Here is a 21,414-nt window from a genome sequence, read left to right on the forward strand (position 1 = left end):
AATCCCAGCACTTTGGGAGGCCAAGGTGGGTGGATCACGAGGTCAGAGACAGAGACCATCCTGGCCAATGTGGTGAAACACTGTCTCTACTAAAACTGCAAAAATTAGCTGAGCATGGAGACACACGTCTGTAGTCCCAGCTACTCGGGAGGTTGAGGCAGGAAAATCACTTGAACCCGGGAGGCAGAGGTGGCAGTGAGCTGAGATCGCGCCACTGCACTCCAGTCTGGCAACAGAGTGAGACTCTGTCTCAAAAGAAAAAAAAAAAAAGTAAGTCCTGGATGGAATCTTCTTCCACTAAAAGATGATTTTGTCTACACTCAACACCTATTTTTAAATGTAGCCAGCAGTTGGGCCTGGTGGCTCATGCCTGTAATCCCAGCACTTTGGGAAGCCAACGTGGGTGGATCATCTGAGGTCAGAAGTTCAAGACCAGCCTGGCCAATGTGATGAACTCCTGTCTCTACTAAAAATACAAAAATTAGTCAGGTGTTGTGGCAAATGCCTGTAATCCCAGCTATTGGGGAGGCTGAGGCAGGAGAATTGTTTGAACCTGGGAGATGGAGGTTGCAGTGAGCCAACATCACGCCACTGCACTCTAGTCTGTGGGACAGAATAAGACTTTGTCTCAAAATAAATAAATTAATGAATAATAAAAATAAAAAATAAATGTAGCCACCTTCATCAATGATTTCAGCTGGATCTTCTGGATAATTTGCTGCAGCTTCTCCCTCAGCACTTGCTGCTTCACCTTGCACTTTTATGTTGTGGAGATGGCTTCTTGCCTCATACTTCATGAACCAAACTCTGCTACCTTAAAACTTTTTTTTCTGCAGCTTCTTTACCCCTCTCAGACTTCATAAAATTGAAGAGAGTTAGGGCCTTTCTCTGAATTAGGCTTTGGTTTGAAGTTGTGGCTGGTTTGATCTTCTATCCAAAACACTCAAACTTTCTCTATATCAGCAATAAAGCTCTTTTACTTTCTTGTCATTTATGTGTTCACTGGAGTAGCACTTTTAATTTTCCTCAAAAACTTTTTCTTTGCACTCCCAGCTTGGCTGTTTGGCAAAAAAGGCCCAGCTTTAAGCCTATCTGGTTTTGACATGACTTTCTCACCAAGCTTAATCATTTCTAGCTTTAGATTTTTTTTTTTTTTTTCCTGAGATGGAGTTTTACTCTTATTTTCCCAGGCTGGAGTGCAATCGCGTTATTTCGGCTCACTGCAACCTCCATCTCCTGGGTTCAAATGATTCTTCTGCCTCAGCCTCCTGAGTAGCTGGGATTACAGGTGTGCACCACCACCCCCGACTAATTTTTGTATTTTTAGTAGAGACGAGGTTTCACCATGTTGGCCAGGCTGGTCTCAAACTCCTGACCTCAGGTGATCCCCCTGCGTTGGCTTCCCAAAGTGCTGGGATTACAGGCATGAGCCAGCATGCCCAGGCTCTAGTTTTAGATTTGTAAAGTGAGAGACATGCAACTCCTTTCACTTGAACACTTAGAGGCCAGTGTAGGATTATTAATTGGCCTAATTTCAATATTATTAAGTCTCAGGAAACCAGGAGGCCTGAGGAGGGGGAGAGAGATGGGGTAATGGCTGGTCAGTGGAGCAGTCAGAACACATACATTTACCAATTAAGTTTCAGGACTTATAGGGGCACAGTTTATGGCACCTTCAAAACAATTATGATAGTAACATTAAAGATCACTGATCACAGATCACTGTAACAGATGTAATAGTAAAGAAAAAGTTTTAAATATTGTGAGAATTATTAAAATATGACACACAGACACCAAATGCGCACACACTATTGGAAAAATGGGGTTGACAGACTTGCCTGATGCAAGGTTGCCACGAATCTTCAATTTGTAAAAATTGAAATATCTGCAAAACGCAAAGTTATGACTACATGTAAAGCAGTTTCACAACCATTCACCTGCACCCCGTGAAAAACTGATTTACCAATTAGAGTATAGTGATCACATAAAGTTTCATTTACCATAAGCCTTATAGATTCTAGTCACAGCACAACAGTATTTTTTGGAGTAATTTAAGTCTGTTCCTTTCCCTGATCCCCACTCTCCTCATCGAGGTTATATAGTGCATTTGTTATCCAGTTAGGTTTTTGTTTTGTTTTGTTTTTTCACTTCTTTAAAATTTCACTTTAAGTTCTGGGATACATGTGCAGAACGTGCAGGTTTGTTGCATAGGTACACATGTGCCATGGTGGTTTGCTGCACCTGTCAACCCATCATCTAGGTTTTAAGCTCCTCACGCATTAGGTATTTGTCCTAATGCTCTCCCTCCCCTAGCCCCCCACCGCCCAACAGGCCCCGGTGTGTGATGTTCCCCTCCCTGTGTCCATGTGTTTTCATTGTTCAACTCCCGCATATGAGTAAAAACATGCGATGTTTGGTTTCTGTTCCTGTGTTAGTTTGCTGAGAGTCCAGTTAGTTTTATTTGTCACAGTCTGCATTCCATCCTAGTATTCTCCCAATATTCTGGTTTATTTTTTAAAATTTGTGTACATGAAAGTCCATTCTTTGTGACATACAAATTCTATGGGTTTTTCAGTGCCTAGAGCCATATATCCATCACCTGAGTGCCATATAAAACAGTTCAATCATGCTAAACATTCCCCTATATGTTACCTTTGCAGTCAACTACCCCTCCTTGCCTGTCTCTGGTAACCATAAAGGTATATTTAATCCTTCTAGTTTTGCCTTTTCTAGAAAGTCATTTGAAAAGAATCATAAAATATAGGCCTGACATCTTTCATTTAGGTAAATGTATTTAAGGTTCATCCCTGTCATTGCACAAATTAATTGTTCAGTCATTTGTATCGCTGAATACTATTCCACTATCTATTCTACAATTTATAATTACTATAACTTGGTTTATTCATTCCCCTGTTGAGAGATACCCTGTTTTCTTCAAGTTTTTTTTTTTTTTGGTGATTATGAATCAAGCTGTTATAAACATTCACATATAGATTTTCTTTTCTGGGAACATAAATTTCCCATTTACTTGGATAAATACTTAGGAATACTATTGCTGAGTTGTGTGGTAAATCTATGTTTCATTTTATAAGAATCTGCCAAGCTAGTTTTCAAATTGGCTGTACCATTTTGCATTTCAACCAGCAATGAATGAAAGTCTCTATTGCTACACATCCTCTTCAGCATTTGATATGGCCAGATTAAAAAAAACAATTTAGCCATCCAAATAGGTATGAAATTGTCTTTTAGGCTGGCATGGTGGCTCATGTCTGTAATCCCAGCACTCTGGGAGGCCAAGACGGGTGGATTACCTGAAGTCAGGAGTTTGAGACCAGCCTGGCTAGCATGGTGAAACCCCGTCTCTACTAAAAGTACAAAAATTAGCTGGGCGTGGTGGTGAGCGCCTGTAATCCCAGCTACTTGGGAAGCTGAGGCAGGAGAATTGCTTGAACCCAGAGGCAGAGGTTGCAGTGAGCCAAGATTGCACCACTGCACTCCAACCTGGGCGACGAGTGAAACTCCGTCTCAAAAAAAAAGAAAAGAAACTGTCTTTTAATATTTAGCATTGCAGGTAAACAGTCCTATGTATTTACTCTGTAAATAAACTGTTTTTCATTTTTGTTTTCTATGAACATTCAGATTTATTTATGCTAAAAAATTCACAATTTCATCTGAGTATTTACATGTGCCCCCCAACCCTCACCCCATTTCTTTCTGATATTAAAAACTCAAATATTTCTTAAGGTCTAAAAAATTTGTGCTTATATGTTGAAAGTTTTACTTTTCCTCCACCCATCTGCTTATAGGATTCCATGATAACGAATTTGGATCCCCTGTATTTCTCTTTTTTATGCATGTTTATTTTTCTGATAGTTTGCATTCTTTGATTTTTGCTTTATGCTTTATGAAATTTCTCAAGGAAGTCCCTAAATCACTATATATCTATATTTGCAATCAATGTTTTACGGAATTTGTTGAGTTTATATAGAGGAGTTTTTGGATATGTGTGGTTTTTTATTTCTAATAGTTCTTTTTATGTATCAGCTTTCACTTAATTTATGAAGGCAATATACTGGATACACAAAATAGAATATTTAAAGCACTAATATCATCTTAATTATTTATTTGAGGCCATTGGTCCGCAATGCCGAGTGGGCTACCCTCTTCTTTTTGAGTTGCCCATTTTTTCCATATTATTTGGCAATCCTGTGTATTCAAATTCATGAACAAAGGTTAGTTTTATTAAGATTAGTGTCTAATATGGATTTTCTTATTGTATTTCCAGAATTCCGCTGGATTTCTTCTTGCATAGCTCCCTCTGATCATGTCTTCCTGGGAAATGTGAGTGGATGGGTCTAAGCCAATTAATATATTTTGTTTCAAGATACAGATAGATATGTTGAGACATTCTAAGACGAGGTGGTTGGCTTAGGTTCACTGTAAGATCAAAGCTGTAAATTCACTTATTCTGTTGTCTGTAGCAAGTAAAGGATCCAGAAAACATGTTTTTGTCTATAGCTCCATCTGTGGTTCTGGAAATTATCATATTTGCCTCTCACAGAAAATTCCTGATTCAGTCTCTGGAAACTATTGTATTTGCTTCTCACAAACAATTTCTGTTTCAGTCTCAGCCTTTGGTGGTAAAATCTAAAAACTGGACTTAATTTGTTAGATATTTTCTAGGCAATTAAAAGTAGGGATAGAGGCTGTGCACAGTGGCTCATGCCTATAATCCCAGCACTTTGGGAGGCTGGTGGATCACAAGATTAGGAGTTCGAGACCAGCCTGGCCAATATGGTGAAACCCCATCTCTACTACAAATACAAAAATTAGATGGGCGTGGTGGCTGGTGCCTGTAGTCCCAGCTACTCAGGAGGCTGAGGCAGGAAAATTGCTTGAACCTGGGAGGTGGAGGTTGCACTGAGCCAAGATCGTACCACTGCACTCCAGCCTGGGAGACAGAGTGAGACTCTGTCTCAAAAAAAAAAAAAAAAAAAAAGGAGTGATAGAGACCAAGAGTGTTGGAGTGTTGTGTTAGTTTTATGGGCTACCATAACTAATGACCACAAATGGCATGATTTAAAACAGCAGAAATGTACTCTGCCACAGTTATGGAAGAAGAAGTCCCAAATTAAGGTATTAATAGGGTTGGTTTCTTCTGGAGCCTCTGAGGGAGAATTTGTTCCATTCTGTTCCATGCCTCTCTCCTAACTCTTGGTGGCTGCCAGCAATCCTTGGCACATCTTGGCTTGTCAATGCATCATTCCAATTCTACCTCCATCTTCACTTGATGTTTTCCCTTGTGTCTGTGTCCCTGTGTTTGATTTTTCCTCTTCTTATAAGGACACTCATCATATAGAATTTAATCCAGTATCACCTCAGTTTAACTTGAATACATCTATACACATCCTATTTCCAAATAAGACCACTTTCACAGATTATGCATGAACATGACTTCTAGGAAGATACTACTAAACCCAGTAAAAATTTATATATATATAGTTTGTTTTGTTTTGTTTTGTTTTTTGAGACAGAGTCTCACTCTGTGGGCCAGTGGGAGTTCAGTGGTGTGATCTCAGCTAACTACAACCTCTGTCTCCCAGGTTCAAGCAATTCTCCTGCTTCAGCCTCCCAAATAGCTGGGACTACAGGCATGTGCCACCACACCCGCCTAATTTTTTGTATTTTTAGTAGAGACATGGGTTCACCATGTTGCTCAGGCTGGTCTCGAACTCCTGAGCTCAGGCAATCCGCCAGCCTTGGCCTCCCAAAGTGCTAGGATTACAGGCGTGAGCCACTGCACCCAGCCTAAACCCAGTACAAATGTTAGGTGATGGATTTCACACTCGATTTTAGCCAAAAGGCCAAGAAATAATAGGGACTGGTTTCAATGCTGTGCTAGGAGGAACCTCAATTTGACAAGTCCTTCTCTTCTTTTATGGCAGTTTAATCAAATAAAGCCTGGTGAATGCCTGCGGCAGAGGACCTCGTAGTTCACAAACTGAATTCTAACCTGCCCTCCTGCCAACTGTTCCAGGCTTCCCTTGCTTCTCTTCTCTGCTATTCTGAGATGGGAAAGGGAGACTCATGGGGATCTCCTTCTGCTTTGGTTAAATACTTGACATGGGTCCTGTAAACTTATTTCTGGATTTTATAAATGATTTGCTTAATATGGTCAAAAAAATCCTTTTTTATTCTATCATTGGAACTTTTCTTTATTTTTCTGTGCTTACAGTTATTTTCTTAATTTTTTTCTTATTTTTGGATTTCTTTGGTCTTGTCAACACAACATTTTATCTATCAGGCAAAGAAATTACTCTGCTTAGTTTGCTATCTTCATAGACATTGAAGCCAGTCCCTTATTCATCTCTACAGGGTTCTAGTGCTTTGCACAGAGCAGGCATTCAATGAGTATTTTAAAAAGAATTTGTAATTCTAGACATTCAATATTATCCAACAGCAAAGGGGAATTTTGGAGAGTAAAAAACTTTTCGTGGACTTCTGCAATTATGTGGTACTCCAAATTAGTAAGATTAAGACAGATGGAGAAGAGACTACAGGGAAGTAATGAATGTATACTGAATGTTATAATAGGACAAGAACTACAAAGGGGCCACTTTGAAAGTGATTTAGTTCCCATAACAATACTGTGAGACCAGAGTTTCTCACATTTTATAAATAAGGAAGTGGGATTACAGAGTTCAGTAACTTTTTCAGGGTTACATAGCTATTAGGTTGGTACAAAAGTATTTGCGGTTTTTGTCATTAAAAGTAATGGCAAAAACTGCAATTACTTTTGTACCAGCCTAATAAATACTTTTGTGGAATTTACAGGCTTATTGGATGTTTCTGTAGAACCCGTGGCCAATTTTATAATTCAGAAATTCCCTCCACTTAACTATTCTATAACACCCAGGACAAAATCAAGGTAGACCCCCTCAGCAACAACAGAGCCCTGAGCAAGTACATGGAATGAGGAACCTAAGAATTTCCAAGCTGGCCTTCCTAGGCCATACCTTGTCCATTAGTTTATCATTCTCACCCAGATTCTTCTTTAAACAAACACTTGGTGAGTGATTGGTATGTGACAGGCATTGTTTTGTGCTGACTCTGGAAACCTTAGAAAAACACAGTATCAGAAGGGGTCATTCTGTTTTCCGGGAAGGTAGAGATAGCTTAGCTGATAAGTTCAATGGTAATGATCAATTGACACACTTCTGCAAGGCTAATAAAAGTGGTATGATGATGAAAACATAATGTGATAAGGGGGTGAAGAGAAGAATACCTTGTCCACATGAGCTCGAAGCTGGTGAGCATCAATCAATTGAGGAAGTTGGTTGGCAATTTCCATCCACGACCTATAGTGATCTGGAAGTTCTTTCTGCATTTAAAATAGAAACATGTAAATATTTTAGACCTCTCTGGAAAGGGGCTTCTGGGAATAGCTATTTTCACATTTCAGTCTTCAGGGGAATTCAAATCAATGAGGTAACGTGAAAAGTGAAAGGAGAAGAAAGCCTAGATTAGCACAATGGAGAATATTCACAAGGCAGATAGAGGAACTAATTGCAGCAACACAGATCAAAAACATAGTGACAGACGTTCAACGAGCTTTAATAGAATGACCCTACAGAAGTCAAGACAGTAGAGGATTTCACAGAAGTAGAGAATCATCAGAAGTTCGAATGCATCATTACAGAGTTAAAGTAAGATTGACCTCTTTAAAAATCAAAACAATATTAGGAAGTCGCAAATACATATTAGTTTATCTATGTACATTTAATAGAAATTTGTCCAGAGCCATGAGGCCCGGAGTTAGCCGACCTCTGTTGCTTGATCTCCACAAAGCGAAGACAAAATGGCACATTTCCGGGTTCTTCATTATAAACTGTTCCCGCGCGCTCCTAAAACCTTTCCCACGCGCGCCTAAACCTTTCCCGCGCGCGCCCAAACTTTTCCCGCACGCGCCCAAACCTTTCCGGGGCGCACAAACTTTTTCGTGCCCAGGAAGATATGCAGCCTAAGGCGCAGGTGCGATCCCGGGCCTGGGAAAATTACAAACCCACGGCGCATGCGCAATTGTAATTTGAGAAGACCCGGCCCCCCGTCACCGCCCTGGCCCAACCTCTTCCTCTGCCAGCCTATATAAGGCATCGCACCACCATTATTAAATGAGACTTGATCAGGCTATTTGTCTTGTCTCCATTTCTCGTGTTTTCTTGTCTCCTCCATTCCCACTCCCCCTTCCAGGGCCCATTCGACTGTCCCGCCGGTCGGGACAGAAATTTAGGTCAGGGTCATAGAAGCAGGATTCAAATGTTAGTGTGTTGAAGAAGTAGAAAATAGAGACAATGTAGATTACTTTTCTCTGCATGTTGAACAAGCATTGAGAATGCACCATATGCTACATAGGCCCTGTGCTCACCTCAGATACACAGATGACTAAGGAGCATATGCTCTAGTACAGGAGAAAAACACATTAGTCAGATATATGCCAATGCGGTAAAATATGTTTAATTACTGATATCTGTGTAAGCCAAAGAACTTGCAAAGAAGAGGAAGTAGCTAATTCTGTCAGCTGTTGTGAGGAATTAAAGGGAAATATTCATAAAAATATGACAGATGATCCCAATTTTTGGAGGGGAAGTGACTTTTTTGGGTTGAAATGTGAAGAAGGGAAGGTAGTAAAGGTAGAGGGGACAGCAGATAAACAGATATGGGTGCTTCCTGGGACACAGATGACTCAGTGTTGCTAAAATATAAAATTCAAGAGAAAGTGATAGAGGCAAGAGGCAGACAGATGCCTAGTCAGATAGGGAAGGGTCCCTGTGAAACCCCACCTTCAAGCCCAAAACAGTCCAAAGGCTGAAAGACCGGACTCCTGGTCCCAGATGAAACCCGTGACACAGAGGGAAAACTTTCCCTGTTGGCCCACCCTTTCCCAGTTGATTCTTTCTGAATAATGCCTTTTAAGTAATCAAATGTTGCCTTTTCTGATGCTACCTATGGTTTGTTTGGGCACGCCCACATGCATACTAGGAAAACTGGTGCAACCACCAGGAATTCATGCCTTATGCTACGTAGGAGCCTAGCCTTTTCAGCTTGCCTGTGAAAGTCCTGGTACTCCATTGTGAGGTGGGAACCTGCTGGAGAAACCCCTCTCTTTGCAGAGAGCTCCCCTTTTGCGTAATAAATTGCATCATCCTCACCCTTCATTATGTCTACCTGCCTAATTCTTCCTGGTCATGTGATGAGATCCTGAATTCTGCTGAACTAAGGAGCCGAAAATCCTGCATCAAAAGGATGATGAAAGACGAGCCTAGAAAGTTACATGAAATGTGCTGTGTGTAGAATATATGAATTTTCCCTTTATGTAAGTTGGTGACATGGTTTGATTTGAATTTTAGGAAGATAAATTTGTAGGACTTTAAGATATAAAGTCAGATAAGGAAGTCTTTAAAATATTGTTCAAGGACTAAACTTAGGCAATGACAATGAATTTGGAAAGGAGAAGCCATATATTCAAGATCTATCTGGAAAATGAAATTGAAATGATGTGATGATTAAATTTGGGTCTGGGGGCTCAAGGTAAGAAAATCACTAGCCCAATAGCTCCATTTATTTATTTATTTATTTAATTTAATTTTATTTTTTTTGAGACGGAGTCTCGCTCTATCAACCAGGCTGGAGTGCAGTGGCTGGATCTCAGCTCACTGCAAGCTCCGCCTCCCGGGTTTACACCATTCTCCTGCCTCAGCCTCCCGAGTAGCTGGGACTACAGGCGCCCGCCACCTTGCCCGGCTAGGTTTTTTTATTTTTTAGTAGAGACGGGGTTTCGATCTCCTGACCTTGTGATCCACCCGTCTCGGCCTCCCAAAGTGCTGGGATTACAGGCTTGAGCCACCGCGCCCGGCCAATAACTCCATTTATATGCCCACTCTAGGCCCATGGTTTAGCCAAGTAAGACATAGTCTGAATTTCAGTGACCCCCAACTCTCACCCAAGGGACAGTAAACTACATTAATTTTTGTGAATTTTCATTGGCACCCAGCCTCTCTCATTTGTTTACGTACTATCTATGGTTGCTTTTACATTACAGCAGTAGAGTTGGTAATTGCAACAGAAACCACATGGTAGGCAAGTTTAAAGCACTTAGTATTTGGCACTTCAGAAAAAGTTCACCAATCTCTGATTTATTAACTTGACCTGAGGCTCCTTTCTCAGTGTATAACCTGCATAACTGAATTTTTGGGTTAAGAAGAGGAAGTGAGGATGATTTCCATGTTTAAGAATTAGGTGAGCAAATGAATGGATGGAAACAGGAATTGAGACAGAAATGTAGGTGAAAGTCAAAGAGTGGGGATAAATGTGGTAAATTCATTTTTAAATATATTGACATTAAATTACCTGTGCAATCAAAAGATATGACTATGGTGAAAAGTTGTATACACAGTTTAAAGTTCAGGAGAAAAGTCACATTAGAAATACACAATTGAGGCTAGACACGGTGGCTCACACCTGTAATTTCAGCACTTGGGGAGACCGAGGAGGGCGGATTCCCTGAGGTCAGGAGTTTGTGACCAGCCTTGACCAACAAGGTGAAATCCTGTCTCTACTAAAAATAAAAAATTAAGCAGGCATAGTGGCACATGCTTGTAATCCCAGCCTCTCGGGAGACTGATGTAGGAGAATCACTTGAACCTGGGAGGTGGAAGTTGCAGTGAGCCAAGATCGTACCACTGCACTCCAGACTGGAGTAACAGAGCAAGACGCCATTTCAAAATAAAAAAGAAGAAGAAAAAGAAATATGCAATTTGAAAGCATAACTACAGCAAAAACCCTACATTGTGGTTAAAACCACAAGCGTGTATAAAGCCATTTGAGGTAATATGAAAAGCGAAAGGAGAAGAAAGCCTAGATTAGCACAATGGAGAATATTCACAAGGCAGATAGAGGAACTAACTGCAGCAATACAGATCAAAAGCATAGTGACAGACATTCAATGAGCTTGAATAGAATGACCCTATAGAAATCAAGACAGTAGAGGATTTCACAGAAGTAGAGAATCATCAGAAGGTCGAATGCATCATTACAGAGTTAAAGTAAGATTGACTTCTTTAAAAATCAAAACAATATTAGGAAGTCGCAAATACATATTAGTTTATCTATGTACATTTAATAGAAATTTAGGTCAGGGTCATAGAAGCAGGATTCAAATGTTAGTGTGTTGAGGAAGTAGAAAACAGAGAAAATGTAGATTACTTTTGAAAGAGAGCCATAAGGCAACAGGGAATTTGCATGTAAGAGTGATCTTTTAAGAATGAGAAGCTTGAGCAGTTTATAGTTGGCTATTGCAAGAAGGGGAGATTGAAGACAAAGGAGAGAGGAGAGTAATCGAATGCAGAAGGAGCAAAGGACTAGAAGAAGTGAAGGAGGAGAGAGAGAACAAAAATGGAATGTCTGTCCTTGTAGCAGCAGTAGGAGAAGATATGGAGTTTAAAGGAGTTCACTTTTTATGGACTCAATTTCTCAACAGATGGGAGTGAAAATCAAGTTGTGTGAGTTGAGATAGGGGTGGGTGTGAAATTAATTACAGAGGGGAAAAGACTAGGGACTTCAACCTAAACATACAAATGACATGGAAGGTCCGTGAGAACCCAGGGAAGTCTGAAAACTGTGAATTTGGAGTAAGTATAGACCTATACATTACCCACAAATCACTTGGAAGTCTTCGGTCCCTGAGGATCTGAGACAAACCTGGGTTCAAGCTCCCAATTAATTCATAAGTTAGGTACATCCAACATCCTATTCACAGTCTCTGATTGACTGATTGATTGAGACACAGGTTCATTCTATTGCTCGGGCTAAAGTGCAGTGGTGCGATCTCAGCTCACTGCAACCTCTGCCTCTTGGGTTCAAGCTCCTAATTAATTCATAACTTGGGTACATCCAACATCCTATTCACAATCTCTGATTTATTTATTTTATTTATTTATCTTGAGACACAGTTTCATTCTATTGCTCAGGCTGGAGTGCAGTGGCATGATCTTGGCTCCACCTCCTGCGTTCAAGAGATTCTCCTGTCTCAGCCTCCTGAGTAGCTGGGATTACAGGTGTGTGTCACCACGCCTGGCTAATTTTTTGTATTTTTAGTAGAGATGCGATTTTGCCATGTTGACCAGCCTTGTCTCCAACTCCTGACCTAAGGTGATCCACCTGCCTCAGACTCTCAAAGTGCTGGGATTACAGGTGTAAGCCACTGTGCCCAGACAAAGTTTATAGAGGTTTGAGAAAAGAGTGTTGACATAAAATTGCTGGGTTAGACACACCACGAGTTAGTGCCCTACAGGGAGTGCAGTCATAAGCATTGGAGTTATATTTTCTACTCAACAGAAATATTTTGCTGCTTTTCTGTATAAAAATCTACAAATTAACGGCCAGGCACGGTGGCCTATGCCTGTAATCCCAGCACTTTGGGAGGCCAAGGCAGGTGGATCACGAGGTCAGGAGACTGAGACCATCCTGGCTAACAGGGTGAAACCCCGTCTCTCCTAAAAAAAAAATACAAAAATTTAGCCAGCCATGGTGGTGGGCACCTGTCATCCCAGCTACTCGGGAGGCTGAGGCAGGAGAATGGCCTGAACTCGGGAGGCAGAGCTTGTAGTGAGCCAAGATCGCACCACTGCACTCCAGCCTGGGCAACAAAGCCAGACTCTGTCAAAAAAAAAAAAAAAAAAATCTACAAATTACCGTGTAATTTCAGACTGAAGTAGTGCAACAGTATTAATCAATACTAAGTAACACAGAAAACAAAGGGAAAACCTCTAGATGATTAAATCACCGTAAAGTGAGATGGTTGAGACAATGCTCCAGGATGATATTGAAAAGACACAAAGTCATCCTTTTTGCTTCTGGATCATTTCTTTGGATAATATTCTTAACACATTTATAATTTAAAGAAAAACAGATTTGTAAAACTGTATTTTTTACATGAACACTAAACTCTTCGTTAGCTTAATGCTTGATTAGATTAAGTATAAATTTTGGCTAAGAAAGTAGCATAGGAAAATTAAAAATAAAAGCATGCACAAAAATAAACCAGGTGCCGAGCCCGGTGGCTCACACCTGTAATCCTAGCACTTTGGGAGGCTGAGATGGGTGAATCACTTGAGGTCAGGAGTTCGAGAGGAGCCTGGCCAACATGGTGAAACCCCCGTCTCTACTAAAAATACAAAAATTAGCCAGGCGTGGTGACACGCGCCTATAATCCCAGCTACTCAGCTACAAAAAATACAAAAATTAGTTGGGTGTGGTGGCAGACGTCTGTAATCCCAGCTACTTAGGAGGTTGAGGAAGGAGAATCGCTTGAACCCAGTGGGAGGAGGTTGCAGTAAGCTGAGATCACGCAACTGCACTCCAGCCTAGGGGACGGAGTGAGACTCTGTCTCCAAAAAAAGAAAAAATTTGCTGGGCGTGGTAGCAGGTGCCTGTAATCCCAGCTGTTCAGGAGGCTGAGGCAGGAGAATCGCCTCAACCTGGGAGGCAGAGGTTGCAGTGAGCCAAGATCAAGCCACTGCACTCCAGCCTGGGGAAGAGAGCAAGACTCCGTCTCAAAAAATAAAATAAAGTCTGGACGCGGTGGCTCACGCCAGTAATCCCAGCACTTTGGGAGGCAGACGGGGCGCATCACGAGGTCAGGAGATCGAGACCATCCTGGCTAACACGTTGAAACCCCATCTCTCCAAAAAACCGGGAGTGATGGCAGGCGCCTGTAGTCCCAGCTCTCAGGAGGCTGAGGCAGGAGAATGGCGTGAACCCGGCAGGCGGAGCTTGCAGTGAGCCGAGATCTCACCACTGCACTCCAGCCTGGGCAACAGAGGGAGACTCCATCTTAAATAAATAAATAAATAAATTTTAAAATAAAATAAAATAAACCAGGTGAACATGAACAGGAAACTTGGGTGACAATATTAACATGAGAAAAATTAGAACTTAAACTATCGGAAAGATTAGAATTTAAAGCAGATGATTTTAAATGAAATAAAAGGTTTAAGTTTTGATGGAAAGAAGCTGTTCTGACATTGCATCAAAGTAAAGTGAAGGAGAAAGAGCTATTACATGCCCTTCTAGAGACAGGCGAGCATCACAGGGGCCCTGTAGGAAGAGCTTTAAAGAGCAGATTATCAAGGTTTTGTTTTCATTTTACATTTTTTGGAGACAGGATCTCACTCTGTCACCCACACTGGAGTGTAGTGGTGCAAATATAGCTTATTGCAGCCTCAAACTCCCTGGGTCAAGCAGTCCTCCCACCTCAGCCTCCCAAGTAGCTGGGAACACAGGCACATAGGATCATGCACAGCTAATTCTTTTTAATTTTTGTAGAGATGGGGTCTCACTATCTTGCCCAGGCTGATCTCAAACTCCTGACCTAATGTGATCCTCCTGTGTCAGCGTCCCAAAGTGCTGGGATTATAGGTGTGAACTACCACCTCTAGCCTGATTTTCATTTTTAAGCATCACTTGACTGCTATGCACAGAATGTGTTACAGCTGAACAGGAATGGAAATAAGGAAACAAGGGGAGGAGACAATAGTCCTGGGGCTACATGAAGGTGGATTAAACTGGGGTGGAAATGGAGAAAACTGGTCACCTTGGAAGTATATTTCAGAGATAGCGCTGAATTCATTTCTTGTCAAGTGGATCATTTGCAAATGGTGAAGACTATTGTGAGGATTATTTCTTTATTTTATTTATTGATCTATTTATTATTATTATTATTTTTGAGATGGGTCTCACTCTGTCGTCCAGGCTAGAGTACACTTGTGCGATCTCGGTTCATTGCAGCCTCCGCCACCTGGGTTCAGGCAATTCTCCTGCCTCAGCCTCCCGAAGAGCTGGCACTACAGGCATGCACTACCACACCTGGCTGATTTTTGTCTTTTTAGTAGAGACAGAGTGTCACCATGTTGGCCAGGCTGGTCTTGAACTCCTGACATTGTGATCTACCCGCATTAGCCTCCCAAAGTGCTGGGATTACAGGAATGAGTCACTGTGCCCAGCCAAGACTACTGTCAGGTTTAGATTTTAAAAGTGAAGTTAAAGTTAACACAGGGCCTACTACAAAGTGAACACTTTCTGTATAGTTATTACTATCACTATATTTTATAAACAAACTTCAACAGGGAATAAGAAAAAAATCAATTCTTAATGAAATGTAACAGGCTGCTATGAATAAATTTTGCTAATACACTTGAAAATTTCAATTGAGTTCCCATTTGTGAAATTGCAAAAATTCAAATTTTTATTTAGAAATAAAAAACCTAACTAGAACAATAAGCATAAAGCGAATAGAAAATGTAATTCAAAACGTACAGCTTAAAATGTCTGTAGTCTGAAGAGCTATGCTATATCAACAGATGGATGATCTGTTTCAGAACACAGAAAAGCATGAGAAGGCATCTAATTTGCTGAGTGTGGTGGCTCATGTCTGCAATCCCAGCACTTTGGGAGGCCAAGCTGGACAGATCACTCGAGGTCAGGAGTTGGAGATCAGCCCGGCCAATATGGGGAAATCCCATGTTTACTATAAAGGATACAAAAATTATCTGGGCATAGTGGTGCGTGACTGTAATCCTAGTTACTCAGAAGGCTGAGTCAAGAGAATCTCTTGAACCCAGGAGGTGGTGATTGCAGTGAGCCGAGATTGTGCCACTGCACTCCAGCCTGAACAACAGAGGGAGACTCTGTCTCAAAAAAAAAAGGCATCTAATGCATCTTATGAAGAAAATGTAACCTAAAGATTAATCCTTGAAATAACACTAACCAAGGCCACTACCACTGTTGCTATTTATGAATACAAAAAGACAATCCTGAAGATGTCATAAAATTGAGTTCAACAATATATTTAAAGATAAAGTGAATTTGAGCATTGCTATGGTTACGTTTTAATGTTAGAACATTGTTATTATACATGAAACAGTAAAATCTAGAAATATAGAAAAAGTTTGGGGACAGTATTTTGATAAACTGCTACAGTAGAGGACATGCCAAAATAGCAACAAAGTTTTGCTGAAATTATTTCTAAAAAGTGTGGGACCTGACATTGGGAGATTTCTTTTCTTCTTTTTTGTTTATTTGTTTTCTTCCCTGAGGTGTGGGTAGATTTGAGTCTAAGCTTAAGAGCTTTGGATCGTGGCTATTGTCAGAGTATTCGACTTTCTCTGTTCCTTCTCCTGACCTGGCATGAGAGCTCAGTCATTCGTCTCAAAAATCACCAGGCAACCTGTAATCCCAGCATTTTCAGAGGCCGAGGCTGGTGGATCACCTGAGGTCAGGAGTTTGAGACCAACCTGACCAACATAGTGAAACCCCATCTCTACTAAAAATACAAAAATTAAGCTGGGTGTGGTGGCACGTGCCTGTAATCCCAGCTACTTGGGAGGCTGAGGCAGGAGAATCACTTGAATCCAGGAAGCAGAGGTTTCAGTGAGCCAAGATTGTGCCACTGCATTCCAGCCTGGGCAACAAGAGTGAAACTGTCTAAAAAAAAAAAAAAAATCAGGCAAATATTAAAGAAATATTTGTTAATTGGTTAATATTGGTTAATGAGTCCATCTAGCATGCCAGAATATTTTTTCCTGGCCTTACTGGTATGTGTTAAATTGTGTCTCCCCCGAATTCCTATGCTGAAGCCCTAGCCTTAGTATCTAAAAATATAACTGTATTTGGAGATAGGCCCTTGAAGAAGGTACATTGAAATGAGGCCTTTAGGATGGGTCCAATTTAATCTGATTAGTGTCCATAAAGAAGAGGAAATTTGGACACAAAGAGACAGGGGGAGAGTGGGCACAGTAGCTCATGCCTGTAATCCTAGCACTCTGGGACGCTGAGGTGGGCGGATCACTTGAGGTCAGGAGTTTGAGACCAACTTGACCAACATAGTGAAGCCCCATTTCTACTAAAAATACAAAAAATTAGCTGGGCTTTGTGGAGCACACCTGTAATCCCAGCTACTCAGGAGGCTGACGCAGGAGAATTGCATGAACCCAGAAGGCAGAGGTTGCAGTGAGCTGAGATTGCACCACTGCACTCCAACCGGGGTGACAGAGTGCGACTCTGTTTCAAAAAAGAAAAAAAGGGAGAGAGACATGGGGACATGGGAAATTTGTGCATGGCAGAGAAAAGACCATGTGAGGACACAATAATAAGGAGGTCGTCTACAAGCCAAGGAGTGAGACCTCAGAAGAAACCAACTCCACCTTGATCTTGGACTTCCTGCCTCAAGAACTGTGAGAAAATCAACTTCTGTGATTTAAGCCCCCGTTTGTGGTATTTTAAGCCCAACTGTTTGTGACTGCTGTTACAGCAGCTCTCACAAACCATTATACTATTAAATCTGACTTCACAATCTTGAAGGTAAGTAAGGATCAGCACCCTGTCTGGGGCACCAGCAAAGGCACAGAGGCCTCCTTATGGGATTTGTGAGTTGAATAGGGGGTCCTCATCTCAAAGAAACATTGAACTCAGAGCATCTGCCCAAACCAAAAGCAAAAGTGCATGGAATCACTGAGGACTTAAATGCCAGGAGATGAGGACTAGAATGTAATGTGTAGGAGTGGAGAGTTTTCACACTGGTCTTTTTATCACGTCTGTATCCTAAACAACTTCCTAAATGCCCTTAGGCATAGAAACTTGTGAATAAGTTTTCACTAAATGGAAACAATAAAATGGCCAGAAAAATTTTGAAAGAATAGAAAATTCAGAAAGGGTTATTAAGTTGAAACTAGAGAGACAAAACAAATGGTATTCAGTTAAGATGGCAGTTGTTCTCAAAACTAGCCAGTGATTGCAAATTATTTTTAAGGACAAGATAGGGAATTTTTGTACAAATGGTGTGATTTAAATTTAAACATCTCAGGTAGAAGAGAAAAGTTTTGTTATTATTTTTGTTTTTGTTTTGAGATGGAGGGCCGAGGCTGGTGGATCACTTGAGGTCAGGGGTTCAAGACCAGCCTGGCCAACATGGTGAAGCCCCATCTACTAAAAATACAAAAATTAGCTGGGTGTAGTGGTGGGCTCCTGTAATCCCAGCTACTCGGGAGACTGAGGCAGGAGAATCCTTTGAACCCAGGAGGCGGAGTTTGCAGGGAGCCGAGATGGTGTCACTGCACTCCAGCCTGGGTAATAAAGTGAGACTCTGTCTCGTGAAGTAAAAATGTAAACACTAGACTTTCGTGTTTTTGTTTTTTTTTTTTTTTCTTTTTTTTTGAGACAGAGTCTCGCTCTGTAGCCCAAGCTGGAGTGCAGTGGCCAGATCTCAGCTCACTGCAAGCTCCGCCTCCTGGGTTGATGCCATTCTGCTGCCTCAGCCTCCCGAGTAGCTGGGACTACGGGCGCCCGCCACTTTGCCCGGCAAGTTTTTTGTATTTTTTTTTTTTTTTAGTAGAGACGGGGTTTCACCGTGTTAGCCAGGATGGTCTCGATCTCCTGACCTCGTGATTCGCCCATCTCGGCCTCCCAAAGTGCTGGGATTACAGGCTTGAGCCACCATGCCTGGCCTAGATTTTCAATTTATGGGACTCATTAACTGGAGATGATATAAAAGTGAAAGATTTCTATCAGTCATAGAGCCTATAAAAGCAGTTGACTAACATTTGTAATAATCATATTTCAAGTACTGAGGTTAGTTATGCTAGAGATTCTGAATGAACTATTCTAGGTGGAGCTTCGGCATCAGTATTTTTTAAAACTCCACAAGTACTTTTGCTATACAGCCAGGAACAACAACTCTAAACCACCTTGCATGTAACATTCTTTGAGGAAAACTCTTCAAATATCAGATGCATCATGTCATTTACAGGATGTGTTAAGTCTGAACTACAGGCTGGGCCCTGTGGCTCACACCTGTAATCCCAGCACTTTGTGAGGCTGAGGTGGGCAGATCACAAGGTCAGGAGTTCAAGACCAGCCTGACCAAAATGGTGAAACCCTGTCTCTACTAAAAATACAAAAAATAGTCCAGGCGCAGTGGTTCATGGCTATAATCCTAGAATTTTGGGAGGCCAAGGAGGGTGGATCACCTGAGGTTGGGAGTTCGAGACCAGCCTGACCAACATGGAGAAACCCCATCTCTACTAAAACTACAAAATTAGACAGGTGTGGTGGCTCATGCCTGTAATCCCAGCCACTCAGGAGGCTGAGGTAGGAGAATCGCTTGAACCCCGGAGGCAGAGGCTACAGTGAGCTGAGATCTCACCATTGCCCTCCAACCTGGGGTACAAGACACCATCTCAAAAAAAAAAAAAAAAAAATCTGAACTGTTGGGGTCCGCGTGTTTCCTGAACAAAGGAATGAACACACAAGACAACACAAGACAAGACAAACATGGCGGCCGCCCCGAACGACATGCTCCACTTTATTTTATACCGTCGTTTGTGGAATGTTACCAAGTCACAAGACACATTGTTGTTTTTCTGACCTTTCCCTGACTTTCTGGATTTCCAAGATGTTTACATATAAACAAGCCCTCAGGGTCTGCTATTTGCAACTGAGGCCAGTCTTGTAGGCTCCTTTGTCCTCCCTGTTTGCAGAGGAGGAATGCCCTGCTTCATATACAAGAACAGGACTTATAATATTAATGGAGGAATGCCCTGCTTCGTATGCAAGAGCAGGACTTATAATATTAATGGGGGAAATACTCTGCTTCATATGCAAGAGCATATAGTCCTCTACATTTCCCCTTTCCTTATTTACAAGTTTGAATTTCTTTCAAAACCATCATTACATGTTGAGCTCACGGGGATTAGGTGTTTGCCCTTTGGCACTGTCTCCAGCAGACTGTGAAAATGACAAAAGCAAGAACAACAATCAATACATTGCTAGAAACAGAGGTCAGTAAGGTTTTTACAGGGCTCATAGAGTTCAAAGACGTCAAACTTTGTGCAATACCAGTCATCAAATTTACATCAGTCAGCAATGGTAACTGATTGTGAAATGTTTCAGAAATGTTCTGTGTTAATTCTTGTATTTCTCAGGGAAGATTATTATGACCAATTAAAAGTCTCTTTATCTCAGTCCAATTATGTACAGTGCTGTTAAAAGGAACAGGAGTAATACAAAATCGGGTAGTATTCCAATCATATTTCAACAAAGCTCGTGTATTCAACACTGTTAGCTGATCTCCCAACCAAGAAACCACTTGTTCCAGATTATCCACTCGCTCAAATGAGCATCTATACATGTTTGTCTTGTCTTGTGTGTTCATTCCTTTGTTCAGGAAACACGCGGACCACAACACTGAACTCCAGAGCCTCACATCTAAGCTCTCTCAGTGCTCCTCACTCTTGTCGCCTGCTCTAACCTTCTTGATGCCAAGCTAATTTCCTTGTATTCTCCATGTCTAAAGAGAAATTAGCCCTCCCTCCAGAAACACACATCTATGCCCCCTGTACACATGTACGGCACATGAAACATTTATTTGTATGAATTGGTGAGGCACACATTTTCCACAATAAATGTTGGAACTTGGAAAAGTTTGAACATTGACAGAAACAATGGGATAGAATATTTGAAACCAAGTCAGACTCCTCCCCAAAACCAGAATTTTTTTAAGTCACTGTCTTGACTATGTTTGCTTCACACACATTCAAGCAACTATCTATAGTGAGAAACCAAAAGAGATACTGAAGGAACTTCTGGGGCCACTGGACATGAAAGTACAGCCTCCCGACTCTGATGTGAAAGGGCATATCACAAGAATATTTCACATCAAAGCCTTTTGTAAAGTGTGTACCCTCCCCATTGCTAAACCTAGCAATAAGGTGAAATAGGGCAAGGTTGGAAAACAGCCCCCAGGACTAGCTCAGACAAACAATTCCAGGAAACCAGGAACCAGAACAGACCGGATGAACAGGCCAGGTAAACGAGCCCTGCCTTGCAAGCCCCTGATAAACATCATCAGTGTTTCAAAAGAGTAACTGAAATATCAGAAATGGCGGGAACCAATCATAATCAGCCAAGTTGCCTTGTTCAAATGTCAGCCCGTCATACGTCTGATTTGTACAAAATCCCCTATGACTCTGTGTCTGTTTACCCCTGACTATATAACACTGTCCTGAGCCCAGTTGGGGAGCTCTTCCGCTCATTGCACGACCAGCGTGAGAGTTCCAGGTTCGAACCTGTAATAAAGATCCTTGCCATTTGGCTTTGACTCCGGACTCTGGTGGTCTTCTCTGGGGAACAAACGGTCTGGGCATAACAAATGGGGGCTCGTCCAGGATTTCCCCCAAGCCCACCAGACCCCCAAGTCAACGGATCTTAATCTGTAAGTAAGCCGGCTCTGTCTCCGTCTCTGTCTCTGTCTTTCTGAAACTTCGTGAAATCTGTGATCTGTATTGGTCTGTACTGTGGGGGGCA

The 21,414-nt window shown here is 41.6% G+C and overlaps 1 protein-coding gene across 1 annotated transcript in view; it reads right to left on the reverse strand.

Moving 5' to 3' along the window:
- Positions 1-21,414, reverse strand: part of IDO2 (indoleamine 2,3-dioxygenase 2) — a 79,254-nt gene that overhangs the window by 44,814 nt on the left and 13,026 nt on the right. Inside the window, exon 2 of the mRNA XM_011960749.1 lies at positions 7,286-7,381. Within this exon, the coding sequence (XP_011816139.1) occupies positions 7,286-7,381 (96 nt within the window). The remainder of the gene's footprint in view (positions 1-7,285; positions 7,382-21,414) is intronic.

This window comes from Colobus angolensis, unplaced genomic scaffold (genome assembly GCF_000951035.1).
Source record: "Colobus angolensis palliatus isolate OR3802 unplaced genomic scaffold, Cang.pa_1.0 Scaffold52, whole genome shotgun sequence".
NCBI lineage: Eukaryota > Metazoa > Chordata > Mammalia > Primates > Cercopithecidae > Colobus > Colobus angolensis.